This window comes from Erpetoichthys calabaricus, chromosome 4 (genome assembly GCF_900747795.2).
Source record: "Erpetoichthys calabaricus chromosome 4, fErpCal1.3, whole genome shotgun sequence".
Taxonomy (NCBI): domain Eukaryota; kingdom Metazoa; phylum Chordata; class Cladistia; order Polypteriformes; family Polypteridae; genus Erpetoichthys; species Erpetoichthys calabaricus.
This window is the reverse complement of record NC_041397.2, coordinates 15,083,942-15,107,505: the sequence shown is the minus strand read 5'-3', so window position 1 is coordinate 15,107,505 and position 23,564 is coordinate 15,083,942. Positions and strand designations below refer to the sequence as shown.

At 42.6% G+C, this 23,564-nt stretch overlaps 1 protein-coding gene across 3 annotated transcripts in view; it reads left to right on the top strand.

The window, feature by feature from the left end:
• Window positions 1-23,348, top strand: part of cdadc1 (cytidine and dCMP deaminase domain containing 1) — a 70,647-nt gene extending 47,299 nt beyond the window's left edge. Inside the window, exons 6-9 of one of the 3 annotated variants that reach the window (XM_051926347.1) lie at window positions 3,697-3,776; window positions 11,353-11,542; window positions 16,324-16,381; window positions 22,494-23,348. In XM_051926347.1, coding sequence (XP_051782307.1) covers window positions 3,697-3,776; window positions 11,353-11,542; window positions 16,324-16,381; window positions 22,494-22,567 — 402 coding nt within the window. In that variant the 3' untranslated portion in view covers window positions 22,568-23,348. Of the gene's footprint in view, window positions 1-3,606; window positions 3,777-11,352; window positions 11,543-16,323; window positions 16,382-22,493 lie in introns of all 3 variants that reach the window. The other 2 variants (XM_028799180.2, XM_051926346.1) reach the window with 2 other exon arrangements.
• The last annotated feature ends 216 nt before the right edge of the window (window positions 23,349-23,564 follow it).

Sequence of the window (23,564 nt, the reverse complement as noted above, 5' to 3'; positions counted from 1 at the left end):
AAAAGTTTATAGAATTACATTCCTAGAAGTTTATAGAATTACATTCATTTTTGTTTTTTTCTTTTATGGTTAATATAACTTGTCAACATGAAACAGAACTGAGAGGAAATCCATTCATTTTATGAATATTTAAGTCTACAGAAAACAACGTTCCTTTTCTCTGCTTGATGTCTTTTTCAATAAATAAACTAAACACGCTTGCTTTGATAACCAAAACACGAGGGAAAGTCAGTGATTTGGGTTGGCTGTACAGCTTACACCACACACTTGTGGGGAACATGGCATGTCTGTGGTCGCGGTCGTGATCATTCAGGCTCTTTTGTTGTTTTCTAGGAATAACCCTGGCCGTTCTATTCTCATTTTGCACCAAAGAACAGCGACTGATGATCCACTTCTTATGGACTGAAGGTGTGCCAGGGGCTGAAATCCATAGAAAGCTTACTGCACAATACACTGGAGAGTGTTTGCGAATGGACTGAGAAGTTGAGAAAAGGTTATACAAGTGTTAAGCACGAAGAAAGGATGGGACGCCCATACACGTCCACAACTGACGACAACACTGAGCAAGTCCTTATCGTAAATCTGATGAACCGATGAGGATTTCAACTCCTGGTATATTTTCAGCCCATAATAAGCACATCACTGCTTGCGGCTCTTCTTTGGTGCTCCTAGGAAACCGCAAAAGAAACTGGCCAAGTTTGGAGCCTTTCCTGCCGTGACCACAGACGCACACATGCACGTGGAAAAGCTGTACGGCCAACCCAAACAAAATTATCACAAAAGTGTCCTAACTATTGACTTACCCTTGTAATACTCTTTATTCATGACATAAGGACAGTAGAAGAAGAATACATGCAATATACAGGTGGAATCCCGTTATAATGAAACTCACGGGAGCCTAAACATATTTCATTATAACGGAAATTTCATTATAATGAATATGGGGAAAATACGTATAGTATTGTGACCGGGGCTACCGGCGATTCACCATTTCTAATGGCAGAGGTACAAAGACAGCTCCATAGCTGCTCTGCTGTGTCTGGTAAACTGTAAAATATGGACGGGCAAAACAATTGGTTGTCCTCTGCAGGATCAGGGTTACCATACCATACCATACCGTGCTTGTCTCTCAATGTTTAACATTTAACACCGGGCTTTGATCTACTCTTCCTCACACTCTCCTGATCTCTCTTCTCCTGACCCCATCACACATAGCCGTGATTCTGCGCTGCTGGTGGTCTTCTAACCTGCACATGGGAGCAAAAGCAGGATGATCGCCTGTGCCGCAACTCCAAAGTGCTCCTATTCTGAATGAAGTCTTGAGACTGGACCTGCCTTCTCTATACAGCAGGGGTCCCCAACTTCAGTCCTGGAGGGCCGCAGTGACTGCAGGTTCTCATTCTAACCCTTTTCTTAATTAGCGACCTGTTTTTGCTGCTAATTAACTTCTTTTGAATTCATTTTAATTGACTTGCTCTTGAAGACTCCGACCCCTTCACTGTTTCTTTTTCCGTAATTAGCAACCAAACAATAATGAGACACAAAATGAGCCAAAACATGACCTGCAAACTGTTTCCATTATACAAAATCTGAAAATAAAGAAAGGTGAAGGTATCAGGAATGTTGATATGAAAATACAGGATTAAAATGAGTGGTTAGATGAAGATGAAGGCACGATTCCAAAATGCTTTTGCCACGTCATTTTTCTTCATTCCAGAATCAACTTTTTCCAGGATTATTAATTTTTCTTTCAGTGTAAACTGATGCCGTTTCTCACATTTGTTTTTGTTCATCTCAAAGAAAACTTTGAGAAGTGCAATGGAAATCAAGCAGTATGGTATCCGCACACAACACAACTATCCACGTGGACGCTCGGTGGAGCACTAACTCAGAATTCAGCTATGTTTATAGATAATCCTTAACTTTAGAAAACACCTTTGTATGGCCAATGCTTAAATTCCATGTCTGTGAAGAAATAATTTTGACTTGGAAAAAATACCAAACTTGTCCTGTTGTGTAATGTGAATTCTCCATCTTCACATCCTGGACACTAGACAAAGATTCCGACTGAAGACAGGATTCTTGACCAATAAATGAGTGGGAGAAGCGTATCATCAATTTAAAAGCATGGAATTATGGGAAAGTGTCTTTACTGTTTATCTTGTACACAGAGTTTTCCAGAAGTAAATATCCTGTTTAATAAAACCCCTGTGTGCGTCCAGTGTCCGTGTGTGCGTGTCTTCTGGTGAAGTGTGCATGCGTGGGGCACGGTGCGATGCTTCAAAGGCCGCCTGACGCGTCACACAAGACAGAGAGGGCGGGACCTATAAAATATCGCGCAGCAGATCCAATCGGATTTTGGTAAATGAGGTAAGACCTAAAGCATAAAACACGAAAAATCCAATCGGGTACTGAGACGCGGAGACCAGCTTCCCCATTGTTGTGCAAGTGTTCACTCTGAGGATGTCAGATTTGCGATTAAGAAGCTTGGCTCGGTAAAGTGTCAATCGTTGAAGGGGTTTTCCTAAATATACGAATTTTCATGATATTACAATACGATGACTTTTAAAAGTAGATTTATTTTTGCGCACATTACATCAGTTGCTGGGGAGAATCTGCTGATTGCCCACTGTTGTGATAGAAAATTAAACGCATATTACGGACAGCAAAGCCAGTATTACTGTCAGAGAAAATTACAGGCATTTTACGGAAAACTTTTAATAAGGTAAAAGGTCCCTTGCCATTTAATATGGACTGTTCCTACTAATGTTTATGGACTACTGTTCTAGCGCCCGTTATTGTAACAGGCTTAATGTCTAGTTATTAATATTTTAGCAAAACGTGCTTGCAATTTGCATGTTTTGCACAGACAAATGGAGTATGGACATGTGAATTGGGCAGCACTAATTAGCTGAGAATTTGTTATTCTTTTTGCGCCATGGACATCTTTCACATCGTTTGCTGTTGTCCAACCTTGGTAACTGTTGGGTTCCTTTCATTCAGAATGTTTGTCATGTACTTTCTCCAAGAAAAGATTAGGTTAAAATATTTTTTGGCCTCCACTACAGGCTATGTGGGGTAAGTAATATATGAAAAGAAAATTATTCTTGGGGTTGATTATTCCATTAATTTTCTGTTTTGTGAAATGCTGTCAGTTATGCAATCTGTTGTTGAGTGTGGAGGCCATTTTAAGATAATGGCTTTGAGAGGCTCATGTAACTAAGGAAAGATTCGTATTCTATTTGATTTAGAGTTCTCCACTTCTGGCGGTCAATTTGTACCCTTGGCCTTTCACATTTTTTCCTAAACATTCCCCCAAACTGATGTTTACCCAATTATTACTATTATTATTATTATTAATTTATCCAAGCCATTTTACAAAGCAAGATTATGTTGACCTCCTCTCTAAGTCGCTTTGATTAAAAGCATCTGCATTGCAAATAAATGTAAATGTAGGTAATAGAGTCACTATATAGCACCCTGGATGTTGTATACTTTGCAAAAATGTGTTGGTATTGAACTGCAAATGTACAATCACCAAAAAAAGAAACTTGTGGGGTTGATGATAGTTCAGTCATTTTCAGTCATTTTCTTTTTGTGTTTTAGGGCAGCTGTGATGGCACAGGCAACATGTACTTGATTGGCTGTGGATATAATGCCTACCCAATGGGCTCAGAATATGCTGATTTTCCACAGATGGACGATAAGCAAAAAGACAGAGAAATTCGGAAGTTCAGGTACATCATACATGCAGAGCAGAACGCCCTGACATTCAGGTACGTATGCCCTAGAAAGCCTGCTTTGTTTATCAAGAAACCTGGCACAGTGTGGAGCTTCATTTGGGAGCTCCTGATCTCCGTATTTAGTTGCTTGTTGTAGCTTCTTCTGCCATTCCAGTCGTCTTTAGAAATGTTCCTTATTAACTGATGCATCATTTTGCTTTGACTTTGATCAGTAAGATACCATTGGGGTTTGGGAAGATTTCCTAGAGCCAGCATATATCTGTCGGATGACGCATTCATTTTTGTTGAGTATACTTGCTGGCATTCTTTATAAAAAGTTTAACTTCCTCACTCTGCAAAATAAAAAGTAAAAAAACAAAACCCAAATCTTTTCAGGGTCATCGGGCCATTCCAAGTTTTTCAGCTTGCTTTTTACTGTTGTGAAGATGAAGAATCCACATTGCACATCTGACAGCTGCTTTTAAGGTGGGATCAATCTGTGGAGAAAAGAGGATGGTAAAGTGCCACCCTGGAGAAGCTGCTGGCATTGATGGTGCCCTGCTGTGTATTGGCAGATAGTGGGACCTCCTGGAGGCCAAGGGGGTCAACTATGAGATGCGGAGCAATTCACTTAAGCCTGTCCAGTCTGAAAGACGTTATAGTGAATCTTTAGAGTGCTTAGGAGTTGTGCTCACAATGATGACTGGTATATAAAAATGTTAATGTTCAGGGCATTAAAATGTTTTATCATGTAGATAACAATATTAATAATAACTAGTTACATTTATATATTGCTTTTCTCACTACTCAAAGCACTTTATATAGACGGAGGGGGTACCAGTTCAACCACCACCAATGTGTAGCATCCATGGCAGCCATTCTTGTGCCAGTCCACTCGCCACATGTAAGTTATTAGGTGGTGAAGCGTTGAGAGAGCCACAGACAGTGGATGATTAGGGGGCCAGAATGGATGAGACCATGGTGGGCAGTTTAGTCAGGACATTAAGATCAGCCCAACTCTTTTTCCAAAGATGCCCAGGGATCGATTTTTACATTTCACTAGGGGGCTTCGCTTGCCAACCCCCGGCTTCGGCCACTTTGGGTTTCTGCTGCTCACGTTGTGAAGAGGGGGGCTGAACACACCCCAAGGAGATGTGGTCGGTCCTCCAAAACCCCCTCTTAAACGGTGATACAATGGGAAACAATTACAGTTTTTTACCTCCTCCTTGCTCGATCAGCTGCTGGCTTGCTGCTGCCGTGCTGTGTGATCTGCTTCTCGTGATTTAAAAGCCTTTTACAGCAGCTATCCTTTTGTCTCATTGCCTTATCGCATTGAATTTTGATTCCGTGTTTGGAATTACATCGTGACAACGCAACATATAACTACCCGTGAGTGAATATCGTTTCTTTCTCTCTACAAGAAATGTGTCTGACAATAGCATTCACACAAATGAGAAATGACTGAACCGTGTGCGTGGTTGTAAATGTTTTAGATGTGGGCGGACTTTTCCAAATCTCTTTGCATGAAGTTTTGTCTTGCGGGGCTTCAAATTTTCTCTTGTGGGATTTCACTTTCATCAAACAACAAATCTTTTATTTCTCGCGGATAAGCCTCTTCATCGGGAAGAAACACTACTTTTCCCTGATGGCAACACGAATTAGACGATCTACAAGTCTCTGACTTAAATTTTAAATCTGAACAATATATTCAATCTCTTTTAGCTGTTCCATTATTTCAGAGTAATAATTTCCGTTTGTTTGCGCTAATGCGATCTTTACTATCCTTTTCTTGAGACTTTTGAATTTTTGTACTTCCATTATCTCTAACGTGCTCTGCATGTGTATCGCGCCAACATTTTTGAATTCTTTACGACGTTGTATTTTGTCATCTACTCTTTGTCTTTTATTTCTGGCCCCGGGTGTGGTTAAATCTCTTGGCACAAAGTCTCGTCTCGCATGCAGCGAAAGTGTCTGTCTGAAAAAATCATGTCTATTGTAAAAAAAAAAAAAGAGATTTGTAAGACGTCGCCATTTTTACAGCACCGTCACTGCACTGAGGCTTTGGGATCCACACACAGGCCACAGGGTAGGGGCCCCCAGTGGTCTCACTAACAAATGCTGAATTCTGTTCCTCCTTTCCATTTTATGTCTGTCACCTGTACTTCCCAGCACTGTCTCAGGATTGTCCTCCTGGTGTTTTTTTGACTGTATTGATTTTATTAACTGTATGTTCTACATACACCAGCACTTGCAAACCTATATAATTGTACATACAGTGCATCCGGAAAGTATTCACAGCACATCACTTTTTCCACATTTTGTTACGTTACAGCCTTATTCCAAAATGGATTCAATTCATTTTTTTCCTCAGAATTCTACACACAACACCCCATACAGTAATCCCTCACTTATCGCGGGAGATAGGTTCCAAGGCCGACCGCGATAACTGAATTTCCGCGAAGTAGGGACACCATATTTATTTAATTATTTAACGTGTATTTGGACGTTTTTAAACCCTCCCTGTATTGTTTACAACCCACCCTTTACTCTATTAATAACAGGGAACACTGCTAAGCAATATGAAATCGGTAGATAAGTTTACACTTACTGTATAGCGAAGTACACGTAGCTATATATGACGTGATGATGGTGATGAATATGCTACACAGTAAAAATGATGACGATGAAGGTGATAATCCCCTGAATGCAGTAGCAGGAGCACGTTAATGCTGAATGAGTGAGATGAGACTTCCTGGTTAATGCAGCACTCCGTTGCTGAGCCAATCAGCAGCACACAGGAACTTAACTGCGTGCTCTGATTGGACAGCTTCTCAGCCATCCTCCAATAGCATCTCTTGTATGAAATCAACTGGGCAAACCAACTGAGGAAGCAAATACCAGAAGTAAAAAGACCCATTGTCCGCAGAAACCCGCAAAGCAGCGAAAAATCCGCGTTATATATTTAGATATGCTTACATATAAAATCCGCAAAGTCGTGAATCCACGAAAAGTGAACCGCGAAGTAGCGAGGGATTACTGTAATGACAACGTGAAAAAAGTTTACTTGAGGTGTTTGCAAATTTATTAAAAATAAAAAAAATTGAGAAAGCACATGTACATAAGTATTCACAGCCTTTGCCATGAAGCTCAAAATTGAGCTCAGGTGCATCCTGTTTCCCCTGATCATCCTTGAGATGTTTCTGCAGCTTAATTGGAGTCCACCTGTGGTAAATTCAGTTGACTGGACCTGATTTGGAAAGGCACACACCTGTCTATATAAGGTCCCACAGTTGACAGTTCATGTCAGAGCACAAACCAAGCATGAAGTCAAACGAATTGTCTGTAGACCTCCGAGACAGGATTGTCTCGAGGCACAAATCTGGGGAAGGTTACAGAAAAATTCTGCTGCTTTGAAGGTCCCAGTGAGCACAGTGGCCTCCATCATCCGTAAGTGGAAGAAGTTCGAAACAACCCGGACTCTTCCTAGAGCTGGCTGGCCATCTAAACTGAGCGATCAGGAGAGAAGGGCCTTAGTCAGGGAGATGACCAAGAACCCGATGGTCACTCTGTCAGAGCTCCAGAGGTCCTCTGTGGAGAGAGGAGAACCTTCCAGAAGGACAACCGTCTCTGCAGCAATCCACCAATCAGGCCTGTATGGTAGAGTGGCCAGATGGAAGCCACTCCTTAGTAAAAGGCACATGGCATCCCGCCTGGAGTTTGCCAAAAGGCACCTGAAGGACTCTCAGACCATGAGAAAGAAAATTCTCTGGTCTGATGAGACAAAGATTGAACTCTTTGGTGTGAATGCCAGGCGTCACGTTTGGAGGAAACCAGGCACCGCTCATCACCAGGCCAATACCATCCCTATAGTGAAGCATGGTGGTGGCAGCATCATGCTGTGGGGATGTTTTTCTGCGGCAGGGACTGGGAGACTAGTCAGGATAAAGGGAAAGATGACTGCAGCAATGTACAGAGACATGCTGGATGAAAACCTGCTCCAGAGCGCTCTTGACCTCAGACTGGGGCGACGGTTCATCTTTCAGCAGGACAACGACCCTAAGCACACAGCCAAGATATCAAAGGAGTGGCTTCAGGACAACTCTGTGAATGTCCTTGAGTGGCCCAGCCAGAGCCCAGGCTTGAATCCGATTGAACATCTCTGGAGAGATCTTAAAATGGCTGTGCACCGACGCTTCCCATCCAGCCTGATGGAGCCTGAGAGGTGCTGCAAAGAGGAATGGGCGAAACTGGCCAAGGATAGGTGTGCCAAGCTTGTGGCATCATATTCAACAAGACTTGAGGCTGGAATTGCTGCCAGAGGTGCATCGACAAAGTATTGAGCAAAGGCTGTGAATACTTATGTACATGGGATTTCTCAGTTTTTTTATTTTTAATAAATTTTGTCAAAAATCTCAAACTTTTTTCACATTGTCATTATGGGGTGTTGTGTGCAGAATTCTGAGGAAAAAAATGAATTTAATCCATTTTGGAATAAGGCTGTAACATAACTAAAGGTGGAAAAAGTGATGCGCTGTGAATACTTTCTGGATGCACTATACCTTTTTATTTACTTTAACATTCCCTGACCAAAAGTTACTTAAACTTTATATTTTCACATGTCAATTTGCGGAGCTTTCGGCTGTGAAGCTTAGTTATAAAATGCTGCTGTACTTACCTTATGTTTGTACGTGATGCTTCTATAAGAGCTTATTAGTGTTTTGTTTGTATTTATATTTACAGTTTTACAGCATTTATGTGAGTAAACATTTTCAGCATCACTTTGTGGTTCCGGGAAAGTTGTTTAGCTTGCTGGATAATTGAAGGGAGCGTGGAGCCGACCCGCACCGTTACACTAATATCCTTGACATATCTCTATTTTATTTAAACCTTTCGATGAGATGAGACTTTTTGGGAGAGAGATTTTTTTTCAAGTCCCTCAAGACTAGACTTTTGCCTTGAGATTCTTTCAAGTCACGCCCTCCTCTCAAACATTTTCAAATAAGATTACGGTCCTCTCAACTCTCATTCGTGTGAATGCTTTTGTCAGACACACTTCATGCGTTCTCAGCTCTTATACATTTTAACGTTTTCTTCACTTGAAGTTCCTAATTAAAGAAGACCAATTATGTCCAAATCTTATCGAAGAATTTCATCACGAAGGGTTATCAATAGAAAAAATGAGTACACGGGCAATCCTACCACCGAGAAATGATGAAGTCAAACGAATTAAAGCCAAAAATGTAGATCGGTTAAAAGGGAGATTGGTTAAATGTGTATCAATTGACTTAGCTGAAACAGTTGATGGTGATCGTGCGGAAGATGAAAACAACAGCTTACAATATCACGAAGAATATCTACAACTGTTAACACCATCCGGTCTTCCAACGCACGAATTACTGTGGAAAGAAGGATGTATCCAAGAAAGGTAATGTAGGACATCTTCAGGGGATAACATTAGACACCAAAGGAGATCTTTATATGCCATTCGTATTAAAACATTTACAGTTTCCTGTTAGAAAAGCTTTTACAAAGACAATTAACAAATCACAGAGCCAAACATTTGAAAAAGTCATTTTATTTAATAGAGAGAAAGAAATTAAATTCAATTACGGGCAGTTATACATTGCGTTGATACATATGTAACAATTCCCATGAAAATTAAAATCTGTTTAAATTGTACATCCGCATCCCCATACGTGAGTAGCACAGGCCCCTAGTTTGTTATAAACACATGAAGTTAGGCTATGAGAAGATCAGTTGTGATCCATATTACTAACCGAGAATGGTAAACCGGATATGGAAGCAGGTACATGCCTGTGGACGCAGGAGACATAGTAAAGCAAGAGGAGTCAACGCCCCGCTCCAGAGTGAAACGGGACACACTACGGAGTCCACAAAGGTTCACACATCAAACCCAAGATAGTACGGACACGCGTCTGAAACCACGGAAGCAAAACTGTCTGCTCCAAAACCAAACAGCTCAACAACTAACACAGCTACAACAAAGAGCCCGCATGGACAGATATAATGAACGTAGACGCCTACAACGCGTGTCTCAAACTGCGGAGGCAAAGCAGGCACGGGTTCAAAACGAAAGAGCTTGAGTGACCGAGATACAAAAACGAGCCCGCCTGGATATAATTAATGAACGCAGGCGCCTACAACGCGCGTCTGAAATGCCACAACCCAGGCAGGCACGGCTCCAAAAAGAAAGAGCTGACCTGACCGAGATACAAAGTGAAACGGGAAACACCACGGAGTCCGCAGTGCTCCACAATGCACCGCATAATAGTACGGAAGGAGCTCCGTATTAACAGTGGGGGGCCCCAGAGTGACACGGGCGAACGCTCCGTATTAAACGTACATCATCCTCACATGTCCAAACTATACAGCATAGGTGAATCACATTACAGTGATGCATTATTGACAGTACAGTAAAGATCACAAGATCGCAAACAAATTGAAATAATTACTCGAAAAAGGGAAAATATAATCACCACGGACCAGGTGTCATTGAAACAAAAGCAGGATAAAGCGAGGTCAGAAATAAAAGACTGAGTAGAAAACAAAGTAAAACGTCATACAGAGGTTAAAAAAGGGGGCCAAACACATGGAGAGCAGGTTGGAGATAATGAAAACTGGAATTCAAAAGCTTCAAAAAAAACGTAGGCACGAAACACAAGCAGAGCAAGATACAGAATATGAAAGCAGAAAACAACGACAGTGTCAAAACAAAGAAAGTAAACATTGCATTAACGCAAAGAAAGAGAAATTATTACTCGGAGAAATAACGAAATGTCGAATAGAGATCGAATATATGGACACAGGTGATATGTCAGAAGTATGTAAATATTGTAAGGCTTTGAAGTTTAAGTCAAGAGAATTTCAAAAATGGAGTTTACCTCACATGCATTTATTGGTTACTTTGCAAAAAAACATTATTAACTGCTGATGATGTGGATTGTTTTGTCTGTGCTGAAATTCTAAACAGAGAAACCTCTCCTGAATGATTGGTACAAAGTCATTAAACACATCTCACGGACCTCATTTAATAGATTCAGCACATTGGGACTCGAAAGATTCCAAATATTGTTTTTACAGAGGTTCAGAAATAAAAATGAAACTAATGAAATAGCAACAATTCAAAGAAACAAAACTCTTAAACGTGTGTATCTGGAAAAACAAAAACGGGGGTTGGCAAGCGAAGCGAGCAGGGGGCGAAGCCCCCTAGTTGGACTAGAAAGGAAACGTTTCATTTGGATGACGCAGCCTGGTTGTTGATAACTCGAAAGCCTTGTGCTAAACATTTAGGCTCCTGGGAGCTAACGAAGCATGGGAGGCATTAAATAAAACTCTGCAGCTTGTCAAGTGGAGTGGCACCACCCTTTACCAAGCTGCCACATTGCCAGTCTTGTGCCTGTCATCCCTGAATTTGTAATAAATTTTGCTCACTCACATCTATGAACTTGTGATACCCTGGTGAGCAGCGAGCACATTGCATGCTGTTGCCACATCCCAGCTCTCCCTTATGGAAACGTATGGACTCACCACAGCATCTGTGACAACACACACTCGCCTTTGTGGGTCTTCCTCTGTTTTAATCAGGCTTCTGCACTGGTATGTTTTTCAGGTGTAAGGAAATCCAAGATGATGAGAAGACGATGATTTTCTTGACAAAGTGCCCTTGTGATGAATGCATCCCCTTAATTAAAGGGGCTGGGATTAAGCAGATCTATACAGGTGACATGGACTCTGGGAAAGTCAAAGCTGACATCTCCTACCTGAAATTCGACAGCCTGCGCAGTGTCTACAAATTTAGGGTAAGTGAGCCGATGTAGAAAATGCACCCCCACAAAAAAATCTTTGTCTGAATTCATTGTTGCTGTCCTTACAAAGTCTGAACGTGTTTTCACTCTCCTAGTCACCTCCGAATCTGAGGATGTTTCATGATTTTGTTCGACTTCCCAGTTAGTTCCGTTGTGCTTCAGGCTGCAAACTTTAAGGCGACCTAAACATATCGGTATCACCCAGTCAGCGTGTTGTTGACTTCTTTTATTGGGCAGAACCTTTTTTCCCCTACATATCATGGAGGTTTGACGACAGTTGTGTTTGCACATCGCTGCTTTTTCATAATTATTTGGTTTATTTACCAACCACGGCTGCTCCGTGGGCAAAAAAGGCCGATCTTGAACAACTCAAAGACTTCTTGAAATGATGTGGTAACAGTTGTCATGAGTGTTTAGTGTCATTGTCTGGTGTCGTCACTACTGTAAATAGTAAAGAATCTGAATAGGCCTGGGGAGGAGCACCTGACTGGGAGGACCAATCAAAACTAAAAGGGGGTGGGGCTGAAGGTACAGCAGCAAGGAAGGAGAGAAGAGAGGCAAGGAACAGCACCAGAGGAAAAGGTGTGGATGTTATGGGGGAAAATTTAGGTGTCGGGCAAACCCGAGTTCATTTTTGTGGAAAGCAAGCGGACTTGTCAACGTAGAGGACCCTTTTACCTTTTTGTGGTGAACTTGCGAGGGGGGTGAAGAGGTGGTGGGAGATCGATGTTTCCCAGTATTTAGGTATAGCTCTGCGTAACCCTCACTGTAACAGAAATTAACAAAAAAATTTAAAATCAGCAATTCTACTGATGGACATGTAAAGGACCTTGTTTTTCTTATTCTCGGTTAATCCTCTATGGTCGTTGGTATTTGTGTTTTATTAGTGGAGTGTTTTGTGTTGTAACCCATGGGTGTGGCTGGTGCGCTGCAGTGTGGGGTTTTTGTAAATAGCGGATATGTCTGTTGTGTGTATTTTACAGTATTTACAATTAAAGAATGTACAGGTGCTGGTCATAAAATTAGAATATCATGACAAAGTTGATTTATTTCAGTAATTCCATTCAAAAAGTGAAACTTGTATATTAGATTCATTCATTACACACAGACTGATGTATTTCTAATGTTTATTTCTTTAAATGTTGATGATTATAACTGACAACTAATGAAAGTCCCAAATTCAGTATCTCGGAAAATTAGAATATCAATTAAGACCAATGCAAAAAAAAGGATTTTTAGAAATGTTGGCCAACTGAAAGGTATGAACATGAAAAGTATGAGCATGTACAGCACTCAATATTTAGTTGGGGCTCCTTTGGCCTGGATTACTGCAGCAATGCGGCGTGGCATGGAGTCGATCAGTCTGTGGCACTGCTCAGGTGTTATGAGAGCCCATGTTGCTCTGATAGTGGCCTTCAGCTCTTCTGAATTGTTGGGTCTGGCGTATTGCATCTTCCTCTTCACGATACCCCAAAAATTTTCTATGGGTTTAAGGTCAGGCAAGTTTGCTGGCCAATCAAGAACAGGGATACCATGGTCCTTAAACCAGGTACTGGTAGCTTTGGCACTGTGTGCAGGTGCCAGGTCCTGTTGGAAAATGAAATCTGCATCTCCATAAAGTTCGTCAGCAGCAGGAAGCATGAAGTGCTCTAAAACTTCCTGGTAGACGGCCGCGTTGACCTTGGACCTCAGAAAACACAATGGACCAACACCAGCAGATGACATGGCACCCCAAACCATCACTGACTGTGGAAACTTTACACTGGACCTCACACAACGTGGATTCTGTGCCTCTCCTCTCTTCCTCCAGACTCTGGGACCTTGATTTCCAAAGGAAATGCAAAATTTACTTTCATCAGAGAACATAACTTTGGGCCACTCAGCAGCAGTCCAAAGGCGAGACGCTTCTGACGCCGTCTCTTGTTCAAGAGTGGCTTTACACAAGGAATGCGACAGCTGAAACCCATGTCTTGCATACGTCTGTGCGTGGTGGTTCTTGAAGCACTGACTCCAGCTGCAGTCCACTCTTTGTGAATCTCCTCCACATTTTTGAATGGGTTTTGTTTCACAATCCTCTCCAGGGTGCGGTTATCCCTATTGCTTGTACACTTTTCTCTAGCACATCTTGTCCTTCCCTTCGCCTCTCTATTAATGTGCTTGGACACAGAGCTCTGTGAACAGCCAGCCTCTTTAGCAATGACCTTTTGTGTCTTGCCCTCCTTGTGCAAGGTGTCAGTGGTCGTCTTTTGGACAACTGTCAAGTCAGCAGTCTTCCCCATGATGGTGTAGCCTACAGAACTCGACTGAGAGACCATTTAAAGGCCTTTGCAGGTGTTTTGAGTTAATGAGCTGATTAGAGTGTGGCACAAGGTGTCTTCAATATTGAACCTTTTCACAATATTCTAATTTTCTGAGATACTGAATTTGGGACTTTCATTAGTTGTCAGTTATAATCATCAACATTAAAAGAAATAAACATTTGAAATACATCAGTCTGTGTGTAATGAATGAATCTAATATACAAGTTTCACTTTTTGAATGGAATTACTGAAAGAAATCAACTTTGTCATGATATTCTAATTTTATGACCAGCACCTGTATTTGCTATCATACATTTAGCTTCTGTTGTTGTGCTCTGCACTTGTTGTGTGGCTAGTAGGAAAATCGTGTTGGTCAGTCTCGATCCAGATGATTTATTCATTTTTAAAAATTTTTTTTATTTTTGCTGCCCCTCTACAGATCAGTAGTGTACATTATAATTGTGCTGTCCTGGGGTGGCAAAAGGAGCAGTACAATGTGCTACTACACACGTTTCAAAAGGATGAGCGTACAAAAGAAGACGAGGGCATCCACTGATGGGCTTCAGTTTTATGGCAGTAGACACGTCGGGGGAGTTTCATTTAACTGCATGACGTTGCGTATTTACTCTCCATTAACCACCGTATGAACTGATCTCAAATCACGTGTCTACTGTCTTAACACTTGTAAATATTTGGTACTGATGTTCATTTTGGAATGCTTGATTAACATTTACTACACATGTCAAAGTTAGTTGTACACATTGGAAGGTCTCCTCACCTGCGTGTATCTCTCTTCGTGGTATAAGATATTAGGGGGTCTGATCGGCGGGCCAACGGCGCTCTGCTATTCATTCTTTTGCCACATCTGTATGTGTTTTGATCGACCCAATCACACGTCGGTTTATAGAAAAATAAAACCATGTGATCTGATGGCACACGCAAGAGGCCATGAGCCTGAATCAGGTGCTCCTCTCATTTGGGTGAGTAGCTGTGAGAGTCGTTTTCTGTGAATTGCGCTACATTTGTACGTATTATTTATTGTTTTTAATGCTCCACGTTAATCCTCGACTCATTGTGAAGGAGATTCCCAAATTACTGACAGCAATCGCTTAGTGTGACTAACACAGCGAGCACAGTTTCACTTGTAATGCACACTATTTCATGTAGTTAGGTCAGTCAGATCACACTTACACCTCAAGGGTTCACTTCGTACTGCACCGAGATCGCCCTTTCCAAGGGTTAGGGTTAGGGTTAGGGTTAGGCTGTCTTGGCCTGCACCAGGTTATGATTGTAGTTCATGTCCATCTCAGCAAATTGGACTTTTAGGTAAACTGCGCCAAGTGAAGTAGGCGTGAAAGTACCTTGCGTAACGCCTTTTATGTTACTCACTTTTTTTTGGGCTAAACATTAGCGAGGAAGACGGTATATGTTATATATATTCATTGGATTTGTAGTCTGAGTCCCGACCTGAATTGCTGACAAATAAATGAACTACAGCGTAAAGGGACTTCGTCTCTGACGCTGACATCCGAGGTTCGATCCCCGCAAGGGGAGCAGTGGAGTGTCTACACCTGATGAGCCCAAATGAGGGCGAAACACGTGTCGCGTACTCTTTGCATTATTTGACAGTAAATTATGCAACATTTACCTAGGGCAGTCGGTAGTGGTCGCTCCTGCTGAGCGTGTAGTTGAGGAGCAGGAGTGACCAGATGAAGGATGGCTCGCCGTGGAAGATAGTGGGAGTTGGATACCCCAGTGTGAGCGTCCTGGACGCTGGGGAACCCAAGTCTCGGTCTGGGGAGAGCAGAACCGAAGCCAGGGATCGGGAAGCCTGCAGGTCAGCTGCAGCGAGGGCGACTTCCCTGGTGCATTGCCTGATGGGAGAAGCAGGGGAGTCACCAGAAGAAGAAAGGCACCAGGATTTATTTTTAAAAAGGACCACTTCCAGCCATTGTTTTAACCTCATTTTTAAAAAGGATTTTTCTATTTATTGGATTTTAACCTTCACCAGTTCACTTGTTTTATTGGATTATTTATTTAAAGATTTTTGAGATACGCTGCACTTCCTTATTTGCACACGGTTTTGTTTTGTTGGTTTTAAATAAAAACACTTTGCACTTTTTGCACCATCCACTTGCTTTGTTGTGCCTCACTGCTTAGCTCATCGGTGTCATTACCAACGGTGTCGGGTTCAAGAGCTCCCAGAAGCTGCATGGGAGCCTGGAGTAGAACCCGCATCGTCACATTGGAGCTCACGGCAGGCAGCTGAGATAGGATGGCCATCCCGTAGAGAACACTGGGCAGCCCAGAGTAATGAAAGCCAAGGCAGTGCGGATTTCACTCACTCGAAATAAGTCGCGTCAAGGGCCTGCCGTCAGATTTGTTGTTCAAATACGGCGTTTGGGGGGTTTTGTGCAGTATGAAAACTGGCGAATTGATAACGGCAAAGAGCGACTGATTGTGTTTGTTTTTCAGTGGCAGAAGAATTCTCAGATGTGTAATCTCACCGAGCCGAGCTGCAGCACTTTACCCAGTAAGTACGTCCTCAGCCAGCCCACCTCTTGCTCATATACCGTACCCATTTACCGTATGACTAAAACGAAGTGATCATCCCATGAAGGGTCGAACAGGTAAGTCAAAGTGCAAAGAGTCTGCAAAAATGGCTTACCTTTTAGCATGGGTTTGAACTGTTATAACACATCACAACACGGTTTAAACAGAAACGGGAGTTTTATGGCCAGACATGAGGATTGTTTGCATCTCTCAGACTGACGCAGACAACCTGACTACACACCCACATTGTACTGAAAAACTCATCAGAAACTTCAGAAGACTTTGTTGGACAGTTCTCATATCCAAAGATCTTGACCATACATTGTTCTTCTCTCTTGTTAAATGAATCTTAGCCTAAGGAGATCTATTAATTTTTTACATTAAAGATGTCTCACGTAAAGGTTTTCTAATGTTGTTTCTTGTCCTGGTGTCTATATGAACACAGGGAACTCCAGTCTCTGTATTACGTCTCACCTGAAGAAGGGGCCTGAGTTGCCTCGGAAGCCTGCATATTGTCGTCTCTTCAGTTAGCCAGTTTTGCTTGACTTCTCACTAACAAGTTCAGTTGCAGTCATTTCATGTCTGAATGTCTCACTTCCGAGAGCCGCTAGGCATTTATCATCCCTGTGTAACTCAGCCAGCTGCATTTTATCAGTTTACTTTTAATATCTCGTGTTTGGAAATGACCTTTTTAAATTAACAGAATTAAGACTGGATTTTCAATATATAACAAAGACAATGTTTTTAATGTGTTATTTTCTGCTTATATTTATGACGTACAGTGCCCTCCATAATGTTTGGGACAAAGACACATATTTTATTTTCTTGATTTTTTTCCCCCTCTGCTCCACAATTTAAAATGACAAACAATTCAGACATTGTGATTAAAGTGCACATTACAGACTTTCATTTACAGTGGGTACGGAAAGTATTCAGACCCCCTTCAGTTTTTCACTCTTTGTCATATTGCAGCCATTTGCTAGAATCATTTAAATTAATTTTTTTCCTCATTAATGTACACACAGCACCCCATATTGACAGACAAAAAAAAAAGAATTTTTGAAATTGTTGCAGATTTATTAAAAAAGAAAAACTGAAATATCACCTGGTCCTAAGTATTCAGACCCTTTTGAGCTAATACAGCCATGAGTCTTCTTGGGAAAGATGCAACAAGTTTTTCACACCTGGATTTGGGGATCCTCTGCCATTCCTCCTTGCAGATCCTCTCCAGTTCTGTCAGGTTGGATGGTAAACGTTGGTGGACAGCCATTTTTAGGTCTCTCCAGAGATGCTCAGTTGGGTTTAAGTCAGGGCTCTGGCTGGGCCATTCAAGAACAGTCACAGAGTTGTTGTGAAGCCACTCCTTCGTTATTTTAGCTGTGTGCTTAGGGTCATTGTCTTGTTGGAAGGTAAACCTTCGGCCCAGTCTGAGGTCCTTAGCACTCTGGAGAAGGTTTTTGTCCAGGATATCCCTGTACTTGGCCTCATTCATCTTTCCCTCGATTGCAACCAGTCGTCCTGTCCCTGCAGCTGAAAAACACCCCCACAGCACGATGCTGCCACCGCCATGCTTCACTGTGGGGACTGTATTGGACAAGTGACGAGCAGTGCCTGGTTGTCTCCACACATACCGCTTAGAATTAAGGCCAAAAAATTCTATCTTGGTCTCATCAGACCAGAGAATCTTATTTCTCACCATCTCAGAGTCCTTCAGGTGTCTTTTAGCAAACTCCATGCGGCCTGTCATGTGTCTTGCACTGAGGAGAGGCTTCCGACAGGCCACTCTGCCATAAAGCCCTGACTGGTGGAGGGCTGCAGTGATGGTCGACTTTCTACAACTTTCTCCCATCTCCTGACTGCATCTGTGGAGCTCAGCCAAAGTGATCTTTGGATTCTTCTTCACCTCTCTCACCAAGGCTCTTCTCCCCCGGTAGCTCAGCTTGGCCGGATGGCCAGCTCTAGGAAGGGTTCTGGTCGTCCCAAACGTCTTCCATTTAAGGATTATGGAGGCCACTGTGCTCTTGGGAACCTTAAGTGCAGCAGAAATTTTTTTGTAACCTTGGCCAGATCTGTGCCTTGCCACAATTCTGTCTCTGAGCTCTTCAGGCAGTTCCTTTGACCTCATGATTCTCATTTGCTCTGACATGCATTGTGAGCTGTAAGGTCTTATATATAGACAGGTGTGTGGCTTTCCTAATCAAGTCCAATCAGTATAATCAAACACAGCTGGACTCAAATGAAGGTGATCTCAAGGATGATCAGAAGAAATGGAAAGCACCGGAGTTAAATATATGAGTGTCACAGCAAAAGGTCTGAATACTTAGGACCATGTGATAGTTCAGTTTTTCTTTTTTAATAAATCTGCAACAATTTCAAAAATTCTTTTTTTTGTCTGTCAATATGGGGTGCTGTGTGTACATTAATGAGGAAAAAATTAATTTAAATGATTTTAGCAAATGGCTGCAATATGACAAAGAGTGAAAAATTGAAGGGGGTCTGAATACTTTCCGTACCCACTGTATATCAGGGGTCCTCAATCCCAGTCCTGGAGGGCCGCAGTGGCTGCAGGTTTTTGTTCTAACCCGGTTGCTTAATTAGAAAGCAATTCTTGCCAATAATTTAATTTCATGGCTTTGTTAGTAGTACTTTAACTCTGCCATGTCAGCTCATTCTCATATCTTAGATTTTCTTCCCTTCTAAGGATACCATTGAAATGATTTGAAGGCAAAAATGGACGAGTAATAATTCTCAGCCCTTCACTTTTTTCTCTTCACTTTCCTTCCAAGTATTTAATTAAACCCAACAGTGGCTGATAAATACACACAGAGGTGTAAATGGTAACAAGCTGAATGGAGAACTGCTGGTCTCTTTTGTCATTTGCATGTCATTACTCATTAGGAGCAATTAAAAACCAAGAATACGGCTGTTTAAGACTAAAATAAGCAATAAGGGTTCAAAATCTTAACAAGTGAGACAACTAATGTGAAGCAGACGTGTTACTTGAGCAATAAGGGCTTCTTATTAAGCAATTGGGTTGGAGCAAAAACCTGCAGCCACTGCGGCCCTCCAGGACCGTGATTGAGGACCCCTGATTTAAGGGGATTTGTAGACACTTCAGTCACAACACTTTTCCTACGTGGTCCCCTCATTAGGGCACCATAATGTTTGGTGTCCCATGTGTTTGTGATTCCTCAGGTGGGTTTCATTGCTTCATAAGCGCTTGTTTCTACTGTTTGGAGTCTGGTGTTGTTCAACATGAGGACAAGAGCTGTGCCAGTGAAAGTCAAAGAAGCCATTATGGAAAGCAAGAATAAAACCATAAGAGACATCGATAAAACCTTAGGATGACCAAAATCAACTGGAATATCATGGAGAAGAAAGAACACACTGGTGGGCTCAGTAATCACAAAGGGGCTGGTAGGCCAAGGAAGACCGCCACTGCTGATAACAGAAGAATCCTCACTATGGTCAAGAAAAAGCCCCAAACACCTGCCTGACAGATCAGAAACAGCCTTCAGGGGCCGATGTGTGTGACGATTATCAGCAGAAGACTTCATGAACAGAAACACAGAGGACACGTTGCAAGATAAGCACCACAAAAACAGGATGGCCAGATTATACAATTTGAGAAAAAGGAGTCTGTGGAATTCTGAGAAAAGATCTTGTGGACAGATGAGACAAAGATGAACCTGCTGTATCAGAGTGATGGCAGAGCAAAGTGTGGAGGAACTGCCCAAGATCCAAAGGAAACCACCTCATCTGTTAAACATGGCTTGGGCATGTATGGCAGCCACTGGTCCTGGCACACTTCTCTTCATTGATGATGGAACTGCTGACAGCAGACACACAATGAATCCTGAGGTGTAGAAAACCATCCGATCTGCTCAAGTTCCAGTCAATATCTCCAAACTCACTGGACGGCACTTCATTCTACAACAAGATAAAGAGCCAAACACACCGCTGAGGTAACGCAGGAGTTTGTCAAAGCTAAAAAATGGAAAAGTTCTTGAATGGCCAAGCCAGTCACCCGATTTAATTCCAAATGAGCAGGCCTTCCCGTATGCTGAAGAAAAATCTTAAGGGGAGGAGCCCCCCAAAACAAGCAGGAGCTGAAGCTCTGCCAAGCCTCTAAGGCAGCCATCCTCACCAGAGAAGACCCTCAGCAGCTGGTGATGTCTATGAATGGCAGACTTCAAGCAGGATATGTGACAAAGTCCTAAATATGATGGCTTTAACAGACTTGGCATTGCTGTGTCCCAAACATGATGGTGCCCTGAAATGGGAGGCCGTGTAGAAAATGTCTTCACGCTGTGACTGGTATGTCTGCAATCCCCTTCAACGAAAGTCTGCACTGTGCACTTTAATCACGATGTCAGAATTGTTTGTAATTTTAATCTGTGGAGCAGAGGGGTTTGTCCGAAACACTATGGTGGGCACTGTATTTACAGTGAGGAACATAAGTATTTGAACACCCTGTGATTTTGCAAGTTCTCCCACTTAGGTAGGTGCATTCCCACTGTGAGAGACAGAATGTAAAAAAAAATTGAGGAAATCCCATTGAATGATTTGTACAGAATTTATTTGTATTGCACTGCTGCACATAAGTATTTGAACACCTGAGAAAATCAGTGTTAATATTTGGTACAGAAGCCTTTGTTTGCAGTTACAGAGGTCAAACGTTTCCCGTAGTTCTTGACCAGGTTTGCACACACACTGCAGCAGGGATTTTGGCCCACTGCTCCACACAGATCTCCTCTAGATCTCTCAGGTTCCGGGGCTGGCGCTGAGCAACATGGAGTTTCAGCTCCCTCCAAAGATTTTCGATTGGATTTAAGTCTGGAGACTGGCCAGGCCACTCCAGAACCTTGATATGCTTCTTATGGAGCCACTCCTTGGTTATCCTGGCTGTGTGCTTCGGGTCATTGTCATGTTGGAAGACCCAGCCACGACCCGTCTTCAGTGCTCTGACTGAGGGAAGGAGGTTGTTGCTCAAAATCTCACAATACATGGCCCCATTCATCCTCTCCTTAATACAGTGCAGCCGTCCTGTCCCCTTCGCAGAAAAGCACCCCCAAAGCATGATGTTTCCACCCTCATGCTTCACAGTAGGGATGGTGTTCTTGGGATGCAACTCCTCCTTCTTTTTCCTCCAAACACGGCGAGTGAAGTTTAGACCAAAAAGTTCTATTTTGGTGTCATCTGATCACATGACTTTCTCCCATGCCTCCTCTGGATCATCCAGATGGTCATTGGCAAACTTCAGACAGGCCTGGACATGTGATGACTTGAGCAGGGGAACCTTCCGTGCAATGCGTGATTTGAAACCATGACGGCATAGTGTTCTACCGACAGTGACCTTTGAAACTGTGGTCCCAGCTCTCTTCATGTCATTGACCAGCTCCTCCCGTGTAGTTCTGGGCTGATTCCTCACCTTTCTTATCATCTGTGACACCCCACGAGGTGAGATCTTGCATGGAGCCCCAGTCCGAGGGAGACTGACAGTCGTCTTTAGCCTCTTCCATTTTGTGACAATTGCTTCAACAGTTGATCTATTTTCACCAAGCTGCTTGACAATTACCCCGTAGCCCTTTCCAGCCTTGTGGAGGTCCACAATTTTGTCTCTGGTGTCTTTTGACAGCTCTGTGGTCTTGCCCATGGTAGTAGTTGGAGTCTGACTGACTGTGGGGTGGACAGGTGTCTTTAAAGAGCTCAGACAGGTGCTACTAATTAAGATTACTAAGTGGAGTAGAGGTGGACTTCTTGAAGGCAGAGTAACAGGTCTTTGAGAGCCAGAATTCTTGCTGATTGCCAGATGTTCAAATACTTATGTGCAGCAGTGCAATACAAATACATTCTGTACAAATCATACAATGGGATTTCCTCAATTTTTTTTTACATTCTGTCTCTCACAGTGGGAATGCACCTACAATGTGAATTTCAGACCCCTCCATGATTTCTAAGTGGGAGAACTTGCAAAATCGCAGGGTGTTCAAATACTTCTGTTCCTCACTGTATTTATATGGATACCCACCTGTTACGTTGCTGTGATTTTGCATTTCTCATTCTCTTCCTTTTTTTTTCATTTTTTAAAGATGGTTTACTTGGGAAGCACTACAGAGATGTGGATGAGGAGCTGCAACTGATCAAACGTTCCTGTGTGCAGTGAATGAAGAAGGACCACCGACCTCTTTGAACGTTCAAACTGCCGTCTTCCAGTTGCTCACAAGGCAAATCCTCCATTGTGTTCTTATGGTTGCAAAAATCCCCCCCCCATGTTTTTAGCTTGAAGCTCCTGCTGCCGTGGCTCTGACTCCATGCTGGTCTCGTCTGGTGACTTACTGCGTGTCGTTTTCTGGCACGGGAGTCTCGCCTGTCACGTCCGAGGGAAGCTCTGCTTGTTTTTAATGGAGAATAAGAAAAGGGTGCAGCCATCGTCGCTCCCAAAGCGTTCTAATTAGAAAGCATGACTGCCGTATCCAACCGTCCCATTTTCAGCCCAGTAGCACAGGAGTTTGTGTAGGGAATCGACATCAGAAAGTGGGCTTAGTTGCGTCGTTAGTTGTATGAGACCTGAGGGGCAGCAATGCCGTGGTGTGTCACAGTTTATTTACATGGCCCTCCAGCCCTCGGCTCATGCAGTGATGTTCGTATTTTTATTATCTGATAGCCCCCATATTCCATAATTGATCATTTCAGGCCATGTCTGTCGGTGCTGGAGTGACGCTCTGGTAAATCATCGGTGACACACGGTAGTCTAGACTGGGGACCCCAACTTGGCACCATTGTATTTATTCAAAAAGAAAATACTGTAACAATACTACTGAGAAATCTGAATGTTGTGGCTGTGCGCCACTTGACTTCCCCAGGCTGCTGCTCTCACTGAGCCAGGCTTTCGTCCTCCGATCACACCCTCCATTTTAAAGGCAGCAAAGTCGCTCAGTAAAGAAGTTAGCCTGACCACTGCGGGCATCCTTGGCGCTTTGACACTTAATTGCTTCCAGTCTCAAAACAAGGCAAAACCTTAAATATTATATTGCAAATAAGTGGGGTTGAAACCAATTTCACACCATGAAAAGGCCAAAAGTGACCTCAGATATGTAAAAATGGCATGAATCAGATTTATTAGGTGCTCGCTATTTGGGTGGCCTTGCCTTCACATTGTT